Genomic DNA, 18,336 nt, shown 5'->3' on the forward strand with positions numbered 1-18,336 from the left:
GGGGAACTGGATGGATGAGGACTTGCAGACGAGGAGAAAGTCCCAGGTTGAATATATACTGGGAGCTATTTGTCCTTATGGGCACAAAGCAAGGTCAGAGCAGTAGTTAAGATAAATGTGAAAAGGGCTGAGGACAGGGGCTGACCAGGACATTCCTGTTTAGGATGAGAAGGAAGTAACAGGTGGGGCCAAAAGGGTTCACTAATAACAAATCACCCACTCCTCCATTCAACAGGCCTTCACTGGGTACCCACTGAGTACCAGGCGCCATGCTGGGTGCCGGACATGCAAGGGCAAACCCCACACGGCCCTGACCCTAGGTGACTTCATCTGCCTCAGGTGCAGAGGGCCGCCACTCCCCACTCCCAATCTCTGTGTAGGAAACCTGGGAGGTCTCGCCAAGGCTGGCTGGGACGCTCAAGACTTGATGAGACTTAATTATGTGGCAATCTCTTATGCCCAGGTTGTCTGAGCAGGTGGTCTGGGGTGACACACCCCACGGCTCTTTCCATGGCTCTGATCTGATTGTTTATTGGCAACTTGGATGAGGTTGGAGAGGTCCAGTGCTCAGATCTGTGGATGGACAAAGCTGGGAGGCAGAGCAGAAAGAGTGGGCAACAGAGCCAGGATCCCAAAGGCTCTCAACAAGCTGGAGCTCTGGGATGACCCTAAAAGATGGTGCTTTTTAGGGACAAGTGGCAGGTCCTCTGTGTGTCCTAAACTCCAATATCACAACCCTTCTGTAAACAGACACCAGCAGAGGAGCACAGTGCCTGGACGTGGCTTCTGTCTCCAGTGTTGTGGTCACTTAGCACAGAACCTGGCACCCAGAGGGTGTTTACTGCCTGTCCTCGGGATGATTGTGCAGACAAGGAAAGTACACTAAGTCTGGAGTCGGGCATGTGGATTCAACTCTTCTCTGTTCAAGTCTTTGTCCTTGGACAAATGAGCAACGCCTTTCTGAACTTCAGTTCCCTCATCTATAAAATGGAAGTAATAATGCCTACTTTTTCCAATGAGATGGTGGATTATCAACTCCACAACCTAACCAATATTGGATTCTATTATTAAGACACAGCCCCTGCTTTCGAGCATGGACAGAAGCACCAAGAAGCCCTTTCAACACAGCCTGACAGTTGTAAGAGGATGACCACCCTTACCTTGGAATAGTGGGATGTGGGGGGCGGGGATCTTCAGGTGGAGACATGAGGAAGAGCATTCCAGGCAGAGCAAGCACAGTGAACAAAGGGCATGGAGGTGGGAGGTGTGCAGTGCCCTGAGCACCATCTCAGGGCCCCAAGGAAGAGGAGGAATCAGAGTGGTCAGTTGCATGGCCAGGGGAAGCGTGGCCTTGTGGGTCAGAGCCAGGAGTCTGGACTGAGCACAAGGTTTTAGGCATGATGAGGTTTGTTTTTAGAAAGGTCACTCATCTGCCATAGGAAAGACAGTTGGAGAAGACCAGTCTGAAGAGGGGAGGCCAGGCAAGAAGCTATGGCAGTGGACCGGGGAGTAGGGGAAAGGCTGAGACCAGGAAGTAGCCACGTGACTTAGAGGGTATTGAGGCGGCTGGACTGGTCAGACAGGAAGAGGCGGCGGCTGGCTTATGCTGTCACTCCTCTGTGCCTCAGCATCATGGGACACCAGGCAGAGGCTCTGACACCGAATGAATCAGATATCGATTCTAACTCCCCTGCTTCTAGCTGTGGGACCTTTCTGTAAAATGGGGACACAAACACCGACAACAGGGTGAATAGGATAAAATGACACGATCACTATAAAGTGCCCAGAAGGTAGATGGCTCATATTCAGAATGTCCTCCCCCCCTTGTCCTGATTAAAAGTCACCTGATCACTTCATTCATTAAATACGTACATCTTTACTATCACACCCGCCTGCCTCCCTGCCTCCTTTCAGTCAACGAATATCCTCCAGAATGCAGCTCCGAGAGGACAAAACCCCAGTCTGCCGCATTCATCACTTCAGTCCCAGCATCCAATACAGCGCCTGGTCCCTAGGAGATGCTCAGTTAATGTTCACTAAATTAACTAAGCACCTTCTAGGCACTGTTCCACATGCTGAGTATCAGGCTGAGCACGACAAAGTGCAGCTCTCAAGAAGCTTGCCTGAGTGGAGACAAAAAAAAAAAAAAAAAAAAAAAAAAGTATGATTCCAGATAGTGATAATGCTATAAAGTACAAAGGGTGGCATGTTAGAAGGCGTCAAGGGGGACTGTTTGCCAAGTGGGTGATCAGGGAAGGTGACATTGGCGCCAAATGTTCCAAACAGAGGGACAGCTAACACAGAAGCTCTGGAGCAGGGACCAGCTTGAGACGATCGAGAGACCAAAGGGTGCTCGTGTGGCTGAAGCACGCACAACGAACGAGAGGAAGAGACATCCAGGAGGAGGCAGGGGGGTGGGCAAGGGCCACGTCACGTGGGGCCTCGCAGGACTCGAGGAGGAGACTGGATTTTATTTGCAGTTGATTGGAAGCCATTGCAAGGTCTTAAGGAGAGAGGTGGATGGATCTGATATACACTTTTTTTTTTTTTTTTTTTTTGCGGTACGCGGGCCTCTCACTGTTGTGGCCTCTCCCGTTGCGGTGCACAGGCTCTGGACGCGCAGGCTCAGCGGCCATGGCTCACGGGCCTAGCTGCTCTGCGGCATGTGGGATCTTCCCGGACCAGGGCACGAATCCGTGTCCCCTGCATCGGCAGGTGGACTCTCAACCACTGCGCCACCAGGGAAGCCCTGATATACACTTTTAAATGATCACTCTGGCTGCTGTAGGGAGAATGGATTGGCGGACAGGTGAGGAAGGAATCAGGGAGCCCAGTTTGGTTATTAGTGTCCAGGTGAGAGGCAGGTGGCTTGGACCACAGTGTAGAGGTGGAGGTGGAACGCAGGGGGTACTCGCTTCCTCGCTGACCACCTCCGCCGCCCTCAGCAGCATTTGGCCCCATCGTCTACCCTTTCCCCCCAGTCCTGATCACAAGAGAGCCAACGTGCTTGCATCCTCCACACACACAGGCCCAGGAGCCTCTCAGGGATGGGATCCAGGCTTGGCGGAACTCCGGCACCACTAAGCACAGGGCTGGGCACAGCCCTGCTGGGGTCCAAGGGTGACATCAATAAACCAGGGAAGGAATGGAGGAGAGGTGGCCCCCCACGGCAGCCTCGTGTCTGAAAGCACGAGGCTATCATTAACCAAAGAGAGAAATGGGGCAGGAAGCTGGGGCAGATGGCACGTGGTTTTATGGAAGGATATGAGGCAAAGTGACGGAGCAGTTAAGAGAAATCAGGGCAAAGTGCAGCAGCTGCCTGGTCACCCCAATCTAGGCATCCATGTGGGTCGGGCCTTCTAGTCAGCCCCAAGGTAGGGCCTCATGTCTGCCCTGAGACTTGCCCCACTGAGGCAGGGATGTCACTGGCAGAAAGTACAGGTGCCACCGGGCACGTGACTTGGAGGGGAAAGCACCACTGGAGAAGCAGGAAAATCTCGGTGGAGAAGGGAGCCTTGGGAAAGCAGCTTGCCCTGAAAAGAACATGAAGGAGGTCAGGTGGGAGCCAGGGGCCCACCCTGTCCGAGGGCTCAGGCCAGAAGCATCTCCGACAGCAAGCGGGCGAGTTAGGGCTGGAGCCAGGGAGGAGCGAGGCAGCTGTGCTGGTGGACCCAAGAAGCCCCCCAGTCATCCAGATGAGCTAACCCTCCACCCACCAGGCAAAGCAGTCCAGTAAGAGGTGAGCTGGCAAACTGGGCAGAGCTGAGCCTGAGCTGAGACAGCTCACTTCCACCCCGCAACTGTCAAGTCCCAAATCACCTCTCTCTCTACCTGGGCCACAGCCCTAGCTCAGGCCCCAGGCCCCCTTCCCCACATTAGGATCATGGAGCAGCCTCGTTACCCTCTCCAGGCTCTGCCCCTCCAGCCTACTCTCCTCGCCACACCTGTCTGATCCTTCAAGAGCGCCCCATTGCCCTTGAGACTGGATTCAAGTTCCTGAACTGGCCCTCCAAGTCCACCTTGATCTGACCCCCACCTACATCTCTGCTCCTCCTGTGCCCATTCTGGCTGTAGTACTGTTCCTTCTCCCTGGGATGTCCTCGTCCCCTATCTCAGCCCTGGGGACCTTCTATACTCAACACAGACACTCCTCCTTCAGGAAGCCTTCCCAGAACACTCCAGTCCTGCGCTGGCCCTGCAAGCACTCTCTGCTAGATCACCTTGTCTTGTGCTCGCCTCCTCAGTCCTGCGGGTTCCTCTCCCCAGCAGCATCCCAGACTCCCCGCTGCCCTGTGCCCGGCCCTGTGCTGGCCACTGAGGACAAAGACATAGAAATAGTATCCCTGCCGTCAAGGAGAGCCAGTGTGCTAAGGGTGGTGACCCACCCGCGGATGCCCACCACACAGCGCAGACTGGGAGGAAACAGCCCACCTACTCCAGGGCTCAGAAGGAGAAAGAGGGATCTGAGCTGGGCCTCAGAGGATTTAATGGTAGGGGAGCAGAAAGGGCATTCCCAGCAGAGGCAAGGAGAAAAGACAGTGTCTAACAAAGCAGGGCTTAGTCTAAGGGGGGTGGGAGGGGTGGGTGTGAAGTGCTGGGGCCGCATTGCCCATCCTGAGAAGCTTGTGTCCATCCTGCGAGTGACAGGAACCAGAGGAGGTTTTGGAGCAGGAGACTGACGTGGCTGGAGTCAGGTTCTAGAAGGTCGGGTCTCCAACCCCCAGTGCCCTAACGATGACTTCCAGAAAGGACAGACCAGGAACCGATTCTTGACTGTTAGCGGGCCTTTGCCCATGTCATGCCCACGGGCTGCCACGTTGGGGGTGTCAGGGCAGGGAGGGGAACAGGGGAGGGAGCGAGGTCCAGACTCAGCGGGTTTGGGCTTCTTGCAGGGGCGAGGGGGAGGGACTTGGAAGCCTCTGCCCCAGGCTGAACACTTCCTCCAGGGTGGCAGCTGTGCCCTGACTACGCTGGGCGTGGCTCCAGTGGGTCTCAGGTCCTCTAGGGCCAGGCGGCGGCAGTCAGCATGGCTGCCTCTCGGGGGTCATCAGTCGCTCCACCTCCCGCATGAACCGCAGACACAGCTCTTCCTGCCACGGCAGAGCCACGCACTGCACAGCCACAGGCAGGCCCACGCTCTTCTTCACGTTCTGCAGGGGACACAGGCGTCAGGACCCCACCCTGGGCCCAGGAAGCACCCCAGCTGGAGAGGAGGGCAGCACGGCAGGGCCAGCCCGCAGTCTTTAGGGGTCTTGCATTAAGAAAGACAGACGAGAGGATGTGAGGGCGATCTGGCTGTGACACCTGTCACCCCATGGATCGCCAGGGTTGACTTGGCTGATCTGGCTGGCTAGGCGGGTGTCCCCTTCCTCCCTCACCACTCCACGTGCGTCCCTCCCGAAGCTGCGCGCTCGGTGGAAGAGGACGACCTTCCCCGATAGAGGAGGACCGTTCTTCCGTCAAGGGTATACGAGCAGCTGCGCTCCCCTGCTAGAACCTCCAAACAAGCTCTCAAGACAGACAGACAAGGATACTCGTGTTTATACTATCTCCTCCACTAGAGGAAGGGGAGCAGGTGTGAGTCCAGGGGAAAAGGGACTTACCTTCTGCAGCGCCTTGTCCCAGATATCCCCAAAGTAGCCCTTGTAATGCTCCAACTGGGCCTCGTCCTCAGCGGTCACCGTGGTGACAGGCACTACCCCCGCAGGGAAGTCCAGGCAGTTGTAGAGCACAGTGTAGCTGATGGCCCCTGAGACACAGCACATGTGGCTGGAGCAGGTTGGGTGACCTTCCATGACAACTGTCCTCTCTGAGCCCTAGTCTTCCACCCTGTGAAATGGCACCCTGCATCCACAGACAGGGAGAGGTTCTCTCCTAGGGCTGAGACTTGAGTGAGAGCCCGGGAATCCAGATTCAGGGCGGGCTGGAGAGTGTGCTGACGAGCTTGCCCTGTGCCTCTTCCCTGCAGCTTCCCCCCGCCTGGACTGTTGTTGCTGTCTTCCTGGTTTATCTAAATCCCACCTGGGCTTCAAACACCACCTCCCCAAACCACAGACTCTGTAACATGATCTCCAACTTGAACAGTGCTGAGGACAGGGTCCCACATGACTCCCACCTCTCCAGCCAACCAGACTGTGAGCCTCTCAAGGGTGGAGTCCTCCCCCAGGGGGGCAACCCACCCGCAGGGTTCCTCTTCTTCTACCTCCCAGCAGCCCCACCAGGCAAAGGGCTGAACTCATAGAAGAGAAGAGACAGGTGACAGGGCTGTGATGGGGCTGCAAGCCTCACCTGTGGCCTTGCCTGGGCCATTCAAGTCTAGAGCAGGGCCCAGCATGGGGGTGAGCAGCACATCCAGCTCCACTGCTCTCCACTGGGCAATCACAGAGTGACGGTACACCTGGGGAGGATACCCGTACACCAGGTGAAGCACTCAGACCCAGCCCATTACCTGGACTCTCCAACGCAGGCACTGTGGCTGGGGTGACTCTAGCCCTGCACCTGCCCCGGATGTGAACTGAACCACAGTGGGATGGAGGACCTCGGGGGTATTCAGACAGGGCTGCTCTCAGGGGGCATCACCTGCTCCACAGAACCACAGACACCACTCTTCCTACCAGGGCAGGGCCATGGAGTGCTGGCTACAGGCAGCATCAGAGTGGCAAAAGAGGTATCCAGGACAGGAGCCCCAGGCTGACCCAGGCCCCTAGGACGGGTCTCTGGGCGAGTGAGGGTCTGACAGCAGTCCCCAAGCGGCCCGATCCAGGGAGTGGAAGGGAGAACGATGGGCCACTCCAGGGGATCAGTGGGACCAGTGACCGAGAGACCCCAACGCAGGTGGCCTGTCCAACTCCACCCCCCACCCGCCCTACTCTAGTCGAGAGGCTCTGACCTCACCTCAATCTCGTGGTGCAGTTCCCAGAGCTTTCCAGCTGACCTGGACAGAGGGAGTGAGGTCACTGACCAGGATGATCCCAGCCATGGGGATTAGCAACATCAGACCCCTACTCTCAACACCTCCCAGATCTCATTCCTCCGTGGACCCTTCTCAATGCCGGGGCACTCTGAGAGGAAAGTAGTGCAGGGCAGAAGTTCTAATCCCTAAGTTCATGTCCCACTGAGTCCCCAGGAGGGACCTAGGCCTGACTCCTTGCTACCCTCAGGACACAGGAGAGGCCAGAGCCACCCAAGGTCCTAAATGCCTGGTGGTAACAGAAGGAGGAAGTCCACAAGATGTCAGGGCCTGAGAATGGGACAACTTATTCCCAGCTTTTCCGGCATGAGCAACTGAGGGGCAGGCAAGAGAGGGCGCGGTGCAGTCTGATCTCTAAGAGTAGCACCCTCATGGGTTCCCAGCATCCCCCGCTCCTGCCTCCCGCCAGCTCCTTCCCGGGCCTTTCCACCCGTGCCCAGCCAGGGCAATCTTCTCCTCTCCACCCCCTCCCATTCTGTGCTCTCCCAGGTCCTTGCTCTCCAGGCTTTCCTGGACCTTGCTAAGACATCTTCAAGATCCTCCTCGAAAGCCACAGAGGTTGCCACCCTGCCTGGGCCCTTTCCAGCCTCAGAAGCTACTTCTCTCATCTTTTCCTGTTGGAAAGCACTTGGACCCAGGTCAGGGGAAAAGGGGGCAAGCATCTGGGCATGGGAAACATTCTTACCGAGACTTGATGCTGTTGAGAAAGGTTGACAACCTTGGGAGCTGCAGAAGGACAGACACAGTCAGTGACTCAGCTTTGGGCCAGGTGTGGCAATAATCTTCAGGCCAAGCTGCCTGTGCTTCCTCCCTCTGTCCCTCCCCCCATGTCCCGGGTCAGCACCCCTTTCAGCATGCATGTTAGCTGAAGATCAAAGGGCATGGGGGGAGGAGAAGAGACTAGGTGAGGGCTGAGAAGAAGAGGAGGCTAACGGGAGGGGGGAAGAGCCCCAGAGGCTCCCGCCCGGCCCAGCCCACCCCTTCTATTCCTTGTGCCCTCACCAGAGGCCTTAGCATGAAAGCCAGCAGTCCTTTAAGCCAGCTGGGCATCCTCAGAGCTGAGATCAGGTCTCCCAAGCAGGGGTCCACGAAATCACCTTTGCTGGGAGACAAAGGGTCCAGTCCAGACACATCCACCCCAGGCATCCCTCCTGGCTCACCCCCACCTACTGCATCCCCCGGTCTCTACTCAGTGACTCTGCCTACCTCCCTCCTCATCAGACTCTGGCAGCCACGCTCTCCAGCCCCTTCATCTCAGCCTCTCCTTTCCAACATGTGGCTTGTGTCTGCAGACCCTTTGCGATGCCTGGGCTCCACCCACACCCATGGAGCTCCCCAAGGCAGGACTCCCTGTCTACTTCCCTGGTAAACTCAGCTTAAAGCAATAAGAACTAGAGGCAGCACCTCCCTGGCCAGGGCGTGATACTGAGGGCATTTCCCCTGTGGAGGCGGATATTGGCCTGGAGGCACGAGTGGCGCAGTCTTGAGTGGGCACCGTGATCCTTGTCTCTGAGGCTTTCTCTGTTCTAGATCTCAGGGAAAGGTCTCAGGCGGCTGATCCTGGAGCCTCATTCCCAGGGCCAGAGTGAGGGGTAGCCCCTTCCGCTAAAGCCTGAACCATACTTAGCTACTGGGGGAAGTCCAGTCAGTCTGGGCATGTCCCCAGGAGGCACCTTCACAGGCCTGTCCTCTGCCCGTGTCAACCTTTAAGGACTGAAAACACCCAAGTGGAACCAGCTTCTCTAAACGTGAGTCCCTTAAAGCGGGTCTGGTCCAACCTACTGACTTTACAGACAAGAAAACTGAGGTCCTACTCAAAAGAGAAAGACGTGGCTCAAGTGAGAAGAGCCCGGAGTCACAGAATGACGTCTACACCCCTGCCCTCCTATTTGACCCTACCCTTGTCTCTCAATCTTTCCCAAATAGATAGGCAACTCCCTGCTTCCCTCCTACCTCCCAGCCAGCTCAGCTCAGGATGAGGCCATGGATGCCCAATCCAGCCTCCCCCTGCGCTGGCACCTTTCCAAAGACTCCCTGGCAAGGTAGTGCCAGGCTCAGCCTGCAGTCAGAGGGGTGGCAAGGTCCCTACCCAGAATGCTCAGACCTGCTTCACATCCAGCTGAGGCCTGTCCTCCATCTTCCCCCAGCCTGGCCTGTCTCCGGGGTTACAGCACCCAGCTGCTCTTCCTGGGTCTCCCCATGTCCTGATCCCACCACAGACCTCCAAACCCAACATTACTCACAAGTTCTGTAGGAAGCTCTTGCCACCGTCACTGAACAGCCCACCCATCGACAGGGTCTCCACAGCATGGGGTATGTTGCTTGGCAGGAAGGGAACCAGCTGCAGGGACCGAGTAGTGTAAGACTCCCAGACCTAGAAACCCTTGGGTCCCACCACCCCCATGCTACCCAGGCAGCCCCGAGCATGGACTGGACCAACCCTGCCTTCATGCTACCCTCACTGGAGCCGCAACGGTGGCCTTGTTGGCCCGTGATAACTCCCTGTAAGATGCACATCAGGAGAGAAGTCTGGAGCCACACATAAGCCTGTCTCAGATGAACATCCCCCAACCTGCCATCTCAGGGCCCCAGGAACCTCTGGACAGCTGTGCACCCCTGTCTGCGGTCGACGAGGCCCTCCCAATGCAGCTCACAGCTCACACATCCCCAGCACAGGGGTGAGCTCACCATCAATCATGTACCCCAATACTTCTGATCAGCCCCTCTTTCCTGGTCCCCCAGGGACCGAATTCCCATCCCCAACCACAAAACAATCAGGGTGGAAGGATGCCAGGGATGGGTGGCAGCCATGGGTACCAGGAAGGCTTCCCTGAAAGAGGGGCGATGCCAGGACTTGTGGGCTCCCACCTCCATACCGTGTGGCCAGCAGCTTCGAGTCTCTTCTTGGTCTCCAGCAGGGCCCGTGTCATGGCCGGGGTGGGCATGGTATAGTTGTCAGTCTCATAATACCCCACACGCAGGGGCTGAGAGCTTGTGTAGACCTGGGGGCAACACACAGGAGTCAGAGTCAGGTCAGGAGAGGGTGGCCCCAAGCAGGGCTCCCAGAGCTCAGAACAGCTACTCAGCCCCAGACGCAGCTTTGAGGCTGCACCCTAGATCCCCCGAAAACTGACTGCCAGTGAGGCCAGCCCCTTCTGCATATGACCCCTTCACAAAACACCTTCACAATGACTTTACAGGTGGGCAGAGCAAGAATGAGGATTCCCACTGGTCCTGCGAGGAAACTGAAGCTTCAGGTCTAGATAGGGAGATAGGCCCAGAGTGGAGCTGGGACTCAGCCAAGGCCGCTTGTCAGGGCAGAGCTACAAGACTAGGTCAGGAAGCCAGGTATCCCGCGTCCTGAGCCGAGGCTCTCCACAGCCTGTTTCCAGAATGCTAGTCCTGGCTCCCGTAAGAGATTGTTCCAGACCTCAGGACAGGAGCCTCCCCTCCTCCCCTCCTCTCAGGAAAGGGCTCTTGAAGGACTGGTTTCACTTAGAACATCTCCTCTGCTGAGGAGGGGTAGCTCACCCCATCCCCAGCCCCGATCTCCTGCCTGCCCCAGCGCCTTCAGCCCTTCCAAGGCAACCTGGGCTGGGTGAGGGCAAGAGGTCTGTAGGGAGAAATGCCAGACCGCTGAGAGATGGCGCTTACATCAAACAGACAGCTTACTGTCTACATTAACATGGCTTTACTGTTCCACTGCCCACATCGATCTAACTTGACTACTCCTGAATGTGTTGTACATAAAGTACAGATAACTTTATCAGTCATTCTTAAAAGACCCGCCAATTCTTCAATAGAAGCACCAAATGACGGCTTATCCTCTAAGACTCCTTGAACCCCTCTCCTCAGAATCCTCACCTTGCTGTATCCACCAGTCCTAACCTATTACATCATGATCTGTACCCAATCCTAACCAATGCCCCACACTGAAATATCCACCTGAAACCAACTTCAACATCCTAACTTCGCACCCCTCCCCCACACTGCTAAGGCTCTGTGGAGGCAGCACTCCCCCTCACCACAGAAAGCATTAAACTCAGCCTTATCTGATCAACAGGCTGTTTTGACGATATTTTGAAGAGCCAGCATCTGACACTGCCCACAGATCCCAGCTTTCTCTGGGAGGGAGACAGCTCCGCTTTTAATCATCCTTAACTCACTCAGCCTACACGCCAAGCATCCCTCTGGAGGCTGGGGATAGGGACATGAATACTATAGGAAAGGCTCCTAATTACTGGGGATCAAACACAGATAAGGTACAGGAGTGCTCTCTCAAGCTGTTCTTAGCCTCGAGGACACTCCTGTTCCGCAGTGACAGCCCCCAGGCTGGGCCGGAAGGTGGGCCTTTCCTCAGCTCTGGCTCCCAGCCCACCAATTTGAAAGCCTCAAGGTTTCCAAATGCAGGCAAGGGCGCCATCTAGTGGCTGTCTGAAGAGGCGCTGCTGCTGGCCTCAGACACACACACCGCCCCCCCCTCACCTCCCTCACCCCACCCCACCCCCGGCCCTGCCGGGGTGGTTTTCAGGAGACAGGGCCTCCAAGTCCTGCTGCAATGCGGGGAGTGCTCTCTGGGCTCAGGAGCACCAGTGAGACCTGAATCCACCCCATGCCCACCCCCACCCCGGCTCACCTCCTCCCTGAAGGGCAGGGGGGGCACGGAGGGGTCCAGGTGGAACATGTCCTCACACAGCAGCGCTCGCAGGCACAGCGCCAGGCTCTCCACGTCCCGGGCCATGGGGCCGACCGAGAGCTGTACTGTGGGGCAGGGAGGGGAGGAAAGAGAGATCACCCAGCCCCAAGGAGCTCTGGGGCCAGGTCCAAGCATGGACTGGGCCATGGCCCAGTAGTGTGCACAGGGACAAGGCGTAGGAACTCAGACCTAGAGTGGCCTGGGGGCCCAACACTGCCCCAAGGAGAGGCAGGGGCAGAGGCGGATCAGGCAGACCCCCCTCCTCCAGGGCATAGAGGGAACCACAGACCTCACCTGCTACCTGTCCATAGACACAGCCCTTCAGGCCACTCTTGCTGGATAAGAAACACAAGATGTTGGCAATGGGAAATAGCCATCCTCTGCCCAACCCCACATCCATACAGCAGCTCCCAACTCTCTCACCACTTTGGAAACTAGGAACCAAGGACTGTGGTAATGTGACACTACCTCCCAGCAAAACCCCAGTCAGGGAATCCCTGCCTGGAGCCCAGAGAGGTGGGAAGCTAGGCCAAGGTCACACAGCAAGAGACTCAGAAGCTCCCTCCCCTGACCACCTACACCATACCTGATGCGGTTCCCTGTGGGTTTGAGGCCGCAGATGCCACAGAAGGCAGAGGGAAAGCGAATGCTTCCTCCGATGTCGGTGCCTAAGCCCAGTAGGGAGCCCCCAGCCGCAATGAGGGCCCCCTCACCCCCTGAGGAGCCACCTGGGCTCTTGGAAGACTTCCATGGGTTCACGGTCTGGCCAAAGAGGGGGTTACAACAGTCATAGCTGGAGGAAACAGAAAGGGGTCAGCCCATGTCAAGCTGGCACCGGTGCCCCTGCCCCCACCCCGCTCCTGAGACACAACCTGAACATGGACTGGGGGACATTGGTGTACACGAAGGGCAAGGCCCCCTGCCGCTTCAGCACCTGCACCACCACGCTGTCACACTCTGCTGGCGCCCCCTCGTTCAGGCTCAAGCCCAGTGTCGAGTCCTGGCCCTAGAAGGAGGGATGGGCGAGAGGGACGTGGCTGATGAGCCAGGGGCACCTTGGCAGCACAGGGTCTGTTCCCACCACCACCCCACAGGCCAAGGCAGGGCGTACCCATGGTGCCCTCTCAAGGCCTTTGGACCTGGTACTTCCTCTGAGGGCCCAGGGTGACCCAGGACGCAGAGCTGGCTGGCAGGGACTGGGGCAGGGCACACCTTGTAGCTGAAGCACTCCTTGAGGCTCACTGGGACGCCGTAGAGCAGGCCCTGCCTTGGGACCTGGCACAGCTGAGTCTCACAGTCTGCCAGGTAGGTAGTCACACAGTTAGTCCCTTTGTTCACTTCCCAGGCCTTGGGGAGAGAGAAATGGATACAAGAACAAAGTGAAGCTGGCTTCTCTTTTTTTGTTTCAGTTGTGTTAAAATTCCCTTACCACCCAGGGAAAGGGTAACCAGAAACATGACCCAGGGGCACAGAGGATAACCTAGGCCCAGCACTCGCCTCACTAGGGACACGTGGCTCCAGCCTCATCCTGGCTGTCTCTGGCCTTCAACTCCAAAACGGACAGAGAGTGAGAGTACTCCCAGGGCCAGGGCACAACCAGGGCACTCAAAGGGGCAAGATACTGACCTCAGATGCCCCCCAGAGGCCGAGCTGGGAGGAGGTTGACCCTTGGCCACCCCAACCCCTGTCCTCCTCCAAGCCACACCCTCTGCCCAGTGAGGCTGGCAGATCCCCGTGTCAGGTCACACTGGGAGTCAGTGCAGGGCAGGGCTAGAACCAGGCTACAGCCTCCCAGCAGCACAGGGAGCCTCCCAACTCCTCTGCCCCAGGCGGGCCCAGGTGAAGCCTCCCCTCCCCCAGGAACCCTTGAAACTGATAATCAACTCTCAGGGACGCTGGCAACTGACAGGAACATGGGTGTGGCCCTGTTGCCACGCTCAGGTACAGGAAATCTGTCTCCTGCCCCAGGGCAGAAAGAGAGGAGGCCAATCTGTAGCCAGAATGCTCTCTGTGGATGATTAAGGGGGGCAGGAGCTTCTTCAGGGACATGGATTCATTAGAAACAACCCCGGCTGTTGAGACTGTGTGTCCTCTCAGTGCACCCGGCCCAGGGGTGTCCAGTCCTTTCTCTACAGTCCCTCTCTGCCCCACTCTCAGCTGCAGTCACTCACACCACTCTCATACCCACCCGTCAGTCCCCCTGGCACTCATGTCCACCTGCTTAGGGGTCCCACTCACTACCACATGCTCTCTTCCAAGAAATCATATCAGATACAAGTCACACTCATAGAAGTAAGTCAGAAAAAGAAAAACAAATACCATATGCTAACACATATATATAGAATCTTAAAAAAGAAAATGGTTCTGAAGAACCTAGGGGCAGGACAGGAACAAAGGTGCAGTTGAGAATGGACTTGAGGACCTGGTGGGGGAAGGGTAAGCTGGGACAAAGTGAGAGAGTGGCATGGACATCTATACACTACCAAATGTAAAATAGATAGCTAGTGGGAAGCAGCTGCATCTCACAGGGAGATCAGCTCGGTGCTTTGTGACCACCTAGAGGGGTGGGATAGGGAGGGTGGGAGTGAGACGCAAGAGGGAGGAGATATGGGGATATATGTATACATTACTGATTCACTTTGTTATACAGCAGAAACCAACACAACATTGTAAAGCAATTATACTCCAATAAAGATGTTTTAAAAAAGTGCTATGGCATATATAGACAAGTCACACTCACAAAGCACATTTCCTTCTTTCATTTTGTTTCAAACACATTTCTTGAGCACTTACTATATAAAAGACATAGCGTTCAGCAATAAGGTGCAAAGACAAATAAGACTGTCCACCAAAAGCCCACATTTGCCTTGGGAAAGAGAAAGACAAGGCAAGCCCTACAATGTGATGAGAAACGTGCTGTTAGAAAGTGAACACTTAGGGAGGGTGGGAGGGAGGGAGACGCAAGAGGGAAGACATATGGGAACATATGTTTATGTATGACTGATTCACTTTGTTATAAATCAGAAACTAACACACCATTGTAAAGCAATTATACCCCAATAAAGATGTTAAAAAAAAAAAAAAAGAAAGTGAACACTGAAGAGGAAACCCTAACTCAGGCTGGGAGGGGAGGAGGGTCCTGGGAGGCTTCCTGGAGGACTCCAGAGACTCCTCTCTGAGCCCTGAAAACTCTTCCGGGGGAGCCTGTTGCACTGAGCGGGGCAAGAAGGAGAAGAGCCTCGCAGGTAAAAGGAACCCCACACGAGCCAGTGCAGGCGCTGGGTGCCAGGGAACTGCCAGCAGTTGAGCTGCTGATGCCCCAGGCTACAGAAGGCCTTGGCCAGAGAGGACGCTGAAGAGCTGAGGGGGCACCTGGCCAGGAGGCTGGCGCTTGGTCCCAGAGGGAGATGGTGGTGGAGGACCAGGGTGGCTGAAGAGGGGGAGACAAGGGGATGGACTAGAGACAGCTATAGGAAGGGACCAGACCAGACTTGGTGACTAATGGGGTGGGGGCGGAAGGGAGAGGGAAGTCTGGGCTAAAAGCCAGGTTTCTAGCTAAGACAACATGCTCAGTATCCACCCCCCCGCCCCTCCCCCCCTCCCCAAATACACACACAGAGCCACTCTCTCTCTTCTCTCTCTCTCTCTCTCTCTCTCTCTCACACTCACACACACATATACACACACACACACACACACACAGAGTACCTCCCTGGCACTGTGATCCCACCACGGCCCTCAGTGGGACAAAGTCCAGGCCAGGTTTTCCCCCCAGCCTTGCAGAGAAAGTGGAGGAAGGAGCAGGGTCACTCCCAGGCTTTACCTTTCCCAAGTAGGTGAAGAGCACGGCCTCCCGAGACAGCTCCCCACTGTGTAGCTTCTGTACCAGTTGAGGCAGAGGCAGGGCCAGCAGTGCCTCTGAGTCCAGGTCAGGGTTCTGGGGAGACACCTCGGATCAGTCCCCTACTCCCCGCAGGCTCCATGTGCCTGCAGCAGACACCAGTGGCCCATGCCCCCAAATCCCCGCACCTACCAAGCACGTGCTGTCACCTGCCAACCCGTGACAGATGTGCCCACCCACAGCTCTGACACCACAAATGTGGTCCAGCCTGGGCAGGCCCCTGCCACCTGTAGAAAATACAGATCTATCTCTTCAAGAAGCTTACCTGAGGGGGGTCCAGGGAGAGGCCATCATTAGACCATTACTAACAGGGACCACCAATGACTATCTACTGTGTGCCAGGCACCATGCCAATGTGCTCCATGTCTGGATGAAATCTTACTACCATTCCCATTGCACAGCTGAAGAAACTGAGGCTCAGCAAGGGGAAGTGCCTTGCCTAGGACTTACAGATAAACTATAGTTCTCTGCCCATTCAGCAGGGGCTGACCACTGGCTGTCCACCTGCACCTAACTACTCAACACCTTGTCAGGGGAGGGCAGAAATAAGAAAACCCTGTCCTGGGTGGTTAGGGCTGGAGCTGGAGCCACATCCAAATGAGAGGGTTTTTGTGTTCAGTCCATAGATATTCATTAGGCACCTATTCCGTACCAGGCACCATGCTAGGCAAGGGGATACAGCAGTGAACAAAAAAGTCACATCCAGTCTTTGGGGGAGCTTACACAAGGTGCAGAGTTGGGGATGAGCAGATAATTCATAAGTAAATAAGAATTTTAGATAGCAAGAAATAAAGAAAATAAAATGGATGCAGTGAGTGGGCGGCACACAGGTAGAGGGTGGTCAGGGAAGAGCTCTCTGAAGGAGAAGGGATGTTTGATCAGACACCTACTGCCAGGCCTCGAAGGCCCCCAGAGCCTCTGGGGTCAGCCCCTGCCTGCAAACATCCTGGCTTCCCCCTCGAGGGTATTGGGCTAATTAGTAAATAGGGCTAGGACGACATCTGAGTTGCAGGTACCACATCTCATCTCTACCCTCCTCTGCTCCTGCCAAAGTCACCAGGGACTTCCTTGTTGCCGAATACAGCAAACACCTGACTCTGTTCATTCTGCTCCAAGTCTCATGGAGGCATTCAGAGGGCTCGCTTCAGTTTCCTCTGGGCACAGACATACCCCGCTCCCCGGGGCTCCCTCCCACCTCTCCGCTCCTTCTGTCATCCGCTCATTCAGTCAACACACATGTTCTGAGCATCTACTATGTGCTGAGGACTAGCTAGGGCTGTGAATTTAGAGATAAATTAGAGAGATAACCAAGACAGACAAGTCTCTGCTTTCAGAGCTTAGAGCTTAGAGATAACCAAGACAGACAAGTCTCTGCTTTCAGAGCTTAGCTTACCTTCAAGAAAACAAACAAGTTAATTGGGAAAAGAATTTGAAGAAGAATAAAAGAAAAAAAATATTTTTTAAAGAAAGAAAATAAGTTAACAAAGAATGGACAGATCATGGCAAGTGTGAGAAAGGATAAACGGAGCCTGTGACAGAAAGAACAGAGGAATGACTCAGATGGGCTGGGTAGGTGGCGGTGACATTTCAGATGTGATCTGAAGCATGAGAAGGAGCCAGACGCGGGGAGAGACAGAGGCTCCTGGAGGTTCCTCTGGCACCTCTTCTTCCCTCTCTGATGCTGGGAGAAGTCACTCCTTCTCATGGCTTCCACTCCAGGCCCTCTGCCTATCTCACAGCCTCCAGATCATCATCCTTCGACTGACCCAACTGAGCTCAGACCTACTCGCTGGGCTACTCCCTTTTCTCCCTCTGTCCCTGTGTCGTTCCCCTGAGCTCGGTGCCTCCCCACCCCTCTCCACTGGCTCCTCTTCCCTCAGGGAAGGACGCTGCCCTCCATCTTCCACTCCCCCCCTCTCCCTCCCACCCACATCCAGTCACCAAGCCCCCTAAGTAGCTCTGGCAAATGGCCACCTCTCTGTCCCCTCTACCAAGACCCTTGCCAGTGCACATCCTTTCTCTCCTGGGTCAGACAGGGGCCACCCAACTGGCTGCCCCACCCAAGCTTTGTGGCCAGGCCAGACAGTGCAATGTCTCAGCCCACCTTGCCTCTCCCCTTAAAGTCCCCTTCACACCACGAGCTCCAGGAGATGCTTCCAGGCCGTGGTCCTGTCAGACTCCCCTGAACCCCCTCAGTGCAACATGGCCCCCTCACACCCACCACACGCCCAGAGCTGAACGCCCACCACACACACCCACCACACAGCCTTTGAAGCCTGGCCTCAATATCAGGAACACTCCACCTCTTCCCTGAATTTGTTAAACGGATTCAACACTCACTTGGGATTTTTTTTTTTTTAAATAATACAGGCAGCTACAGGGAAGGAAAAAAAGAAAAATGGATCTATGATCTCCCCACCAACACACGAGACAACCCCTAGTGACGTACTTTTTTAAAGGTATACAGAATGAAAAGTGAACATTTCCCCCCACCTCTAGGGCCACCCTGCCCAGTCCCTCTTCTGAAAAGGAAACCATAGTTAACAGTTTCTGATGAAACCTCACAGGAAAAAAAAAAAATGTCTGTGAAAAACCCACAATGTGGGGCTGCCCTGGTGGCACAGTGGTTGAGAATCCGCCTGCCAATGCAGGGGACACGGGTTCGAGCCCTGGTCTGGGAAGATCCCACATGCCACAGAGCAGTGAAGCCCATGCGCCACAACTACTGAGCCCACATGCCGCAACTACTGAAGCCCGCGCGCCTAGAGC

The 18,336-nt window shown here is 55.7% G+C and overlaps 1 protein-coding gene across 2 annotated transcripts in view; it reads right to left on the reverse strand.

The window, feature by feature from the left end:
• Positions 1-3,236: 3,236 nt before the first annotated feature.
• Positions 3,237-18,336, reverse strand: part of FAAH (fatty acid amide hydrolase) — a 28,213-nt gene continuing 13,113 nt past the window's right edge. The window contains exons 5-19 of one of the 2 annotated variants that reach the window (XR_012325220.1): positions 15,490-15,603; positions 12,879-13,013; positions 12,539-12,672; positions 12,253-12,459; positions 11,961-12,001; positions 11,607-11,731; positions 9,847-9,972; positions 9,214-9,311; positions 7,973-8,072; positions 7,656-7,696; positions 6,895-6,934; positions 6,289-6,397; positions 5,604-5,749; positions 4,221-5,150; positions 3,237-3,533 (exon numbers count right to left, since the gene is read on the reverse strand). Coding sequence is in view for 1 of the 2 variants with exons in the window: in XM_073790217.1 (XP_073646318.1) it covers positions 5,022-5,150; positions 5,604-5,749; positions 6,289-6,397; positions 6,895-6,934; positions 7,656-7,696; positions 7,973-8,072; positions 9,214-9,311; positions 9,847-9,972; positions 11,607-11,731; positions 11,961-12,001; positions 12,253-12,459; positions 12,539-12,672; positions 12,879-13,013; positions 15,490-15,603 (1,545 nt within the window). In the remaining variant the exon portion in view is untranslated. Of the gene's footprint in view, positions 5,151-5,603; positions 5,750-6,288; positions 6,398-6,894; positions 6,935-7,655; positions 7,697-7,972; positions 8,073-9,213; positions 9,312-9,846; positions 9,973-11,606; positions 11,732-11,960; positions 12,002-12,252; positions 12,460-12,538; positions 12,673-12,878; positions 13,014-15,489; positions 15,604-18,336 lie in introns of both variants that reach the window. The other variant, XM_073790217.1, reaches the window with a different exon arrangement.

This window comes from Tursiops truncatus, chromosome 1 (assembly GCF_011762595.2).
Source record: "Tursiops truncatus isolate mTurTru1 chromosome 1, mTurTru1.mat.Y, whole genome shotgun sequence".
Lineage (NCBI taxonomy): Eukaryota > Metazoa > Chordata > Mammalia > Artiodactyla > Delphinidae > Tursiops > Tursiops truncatus.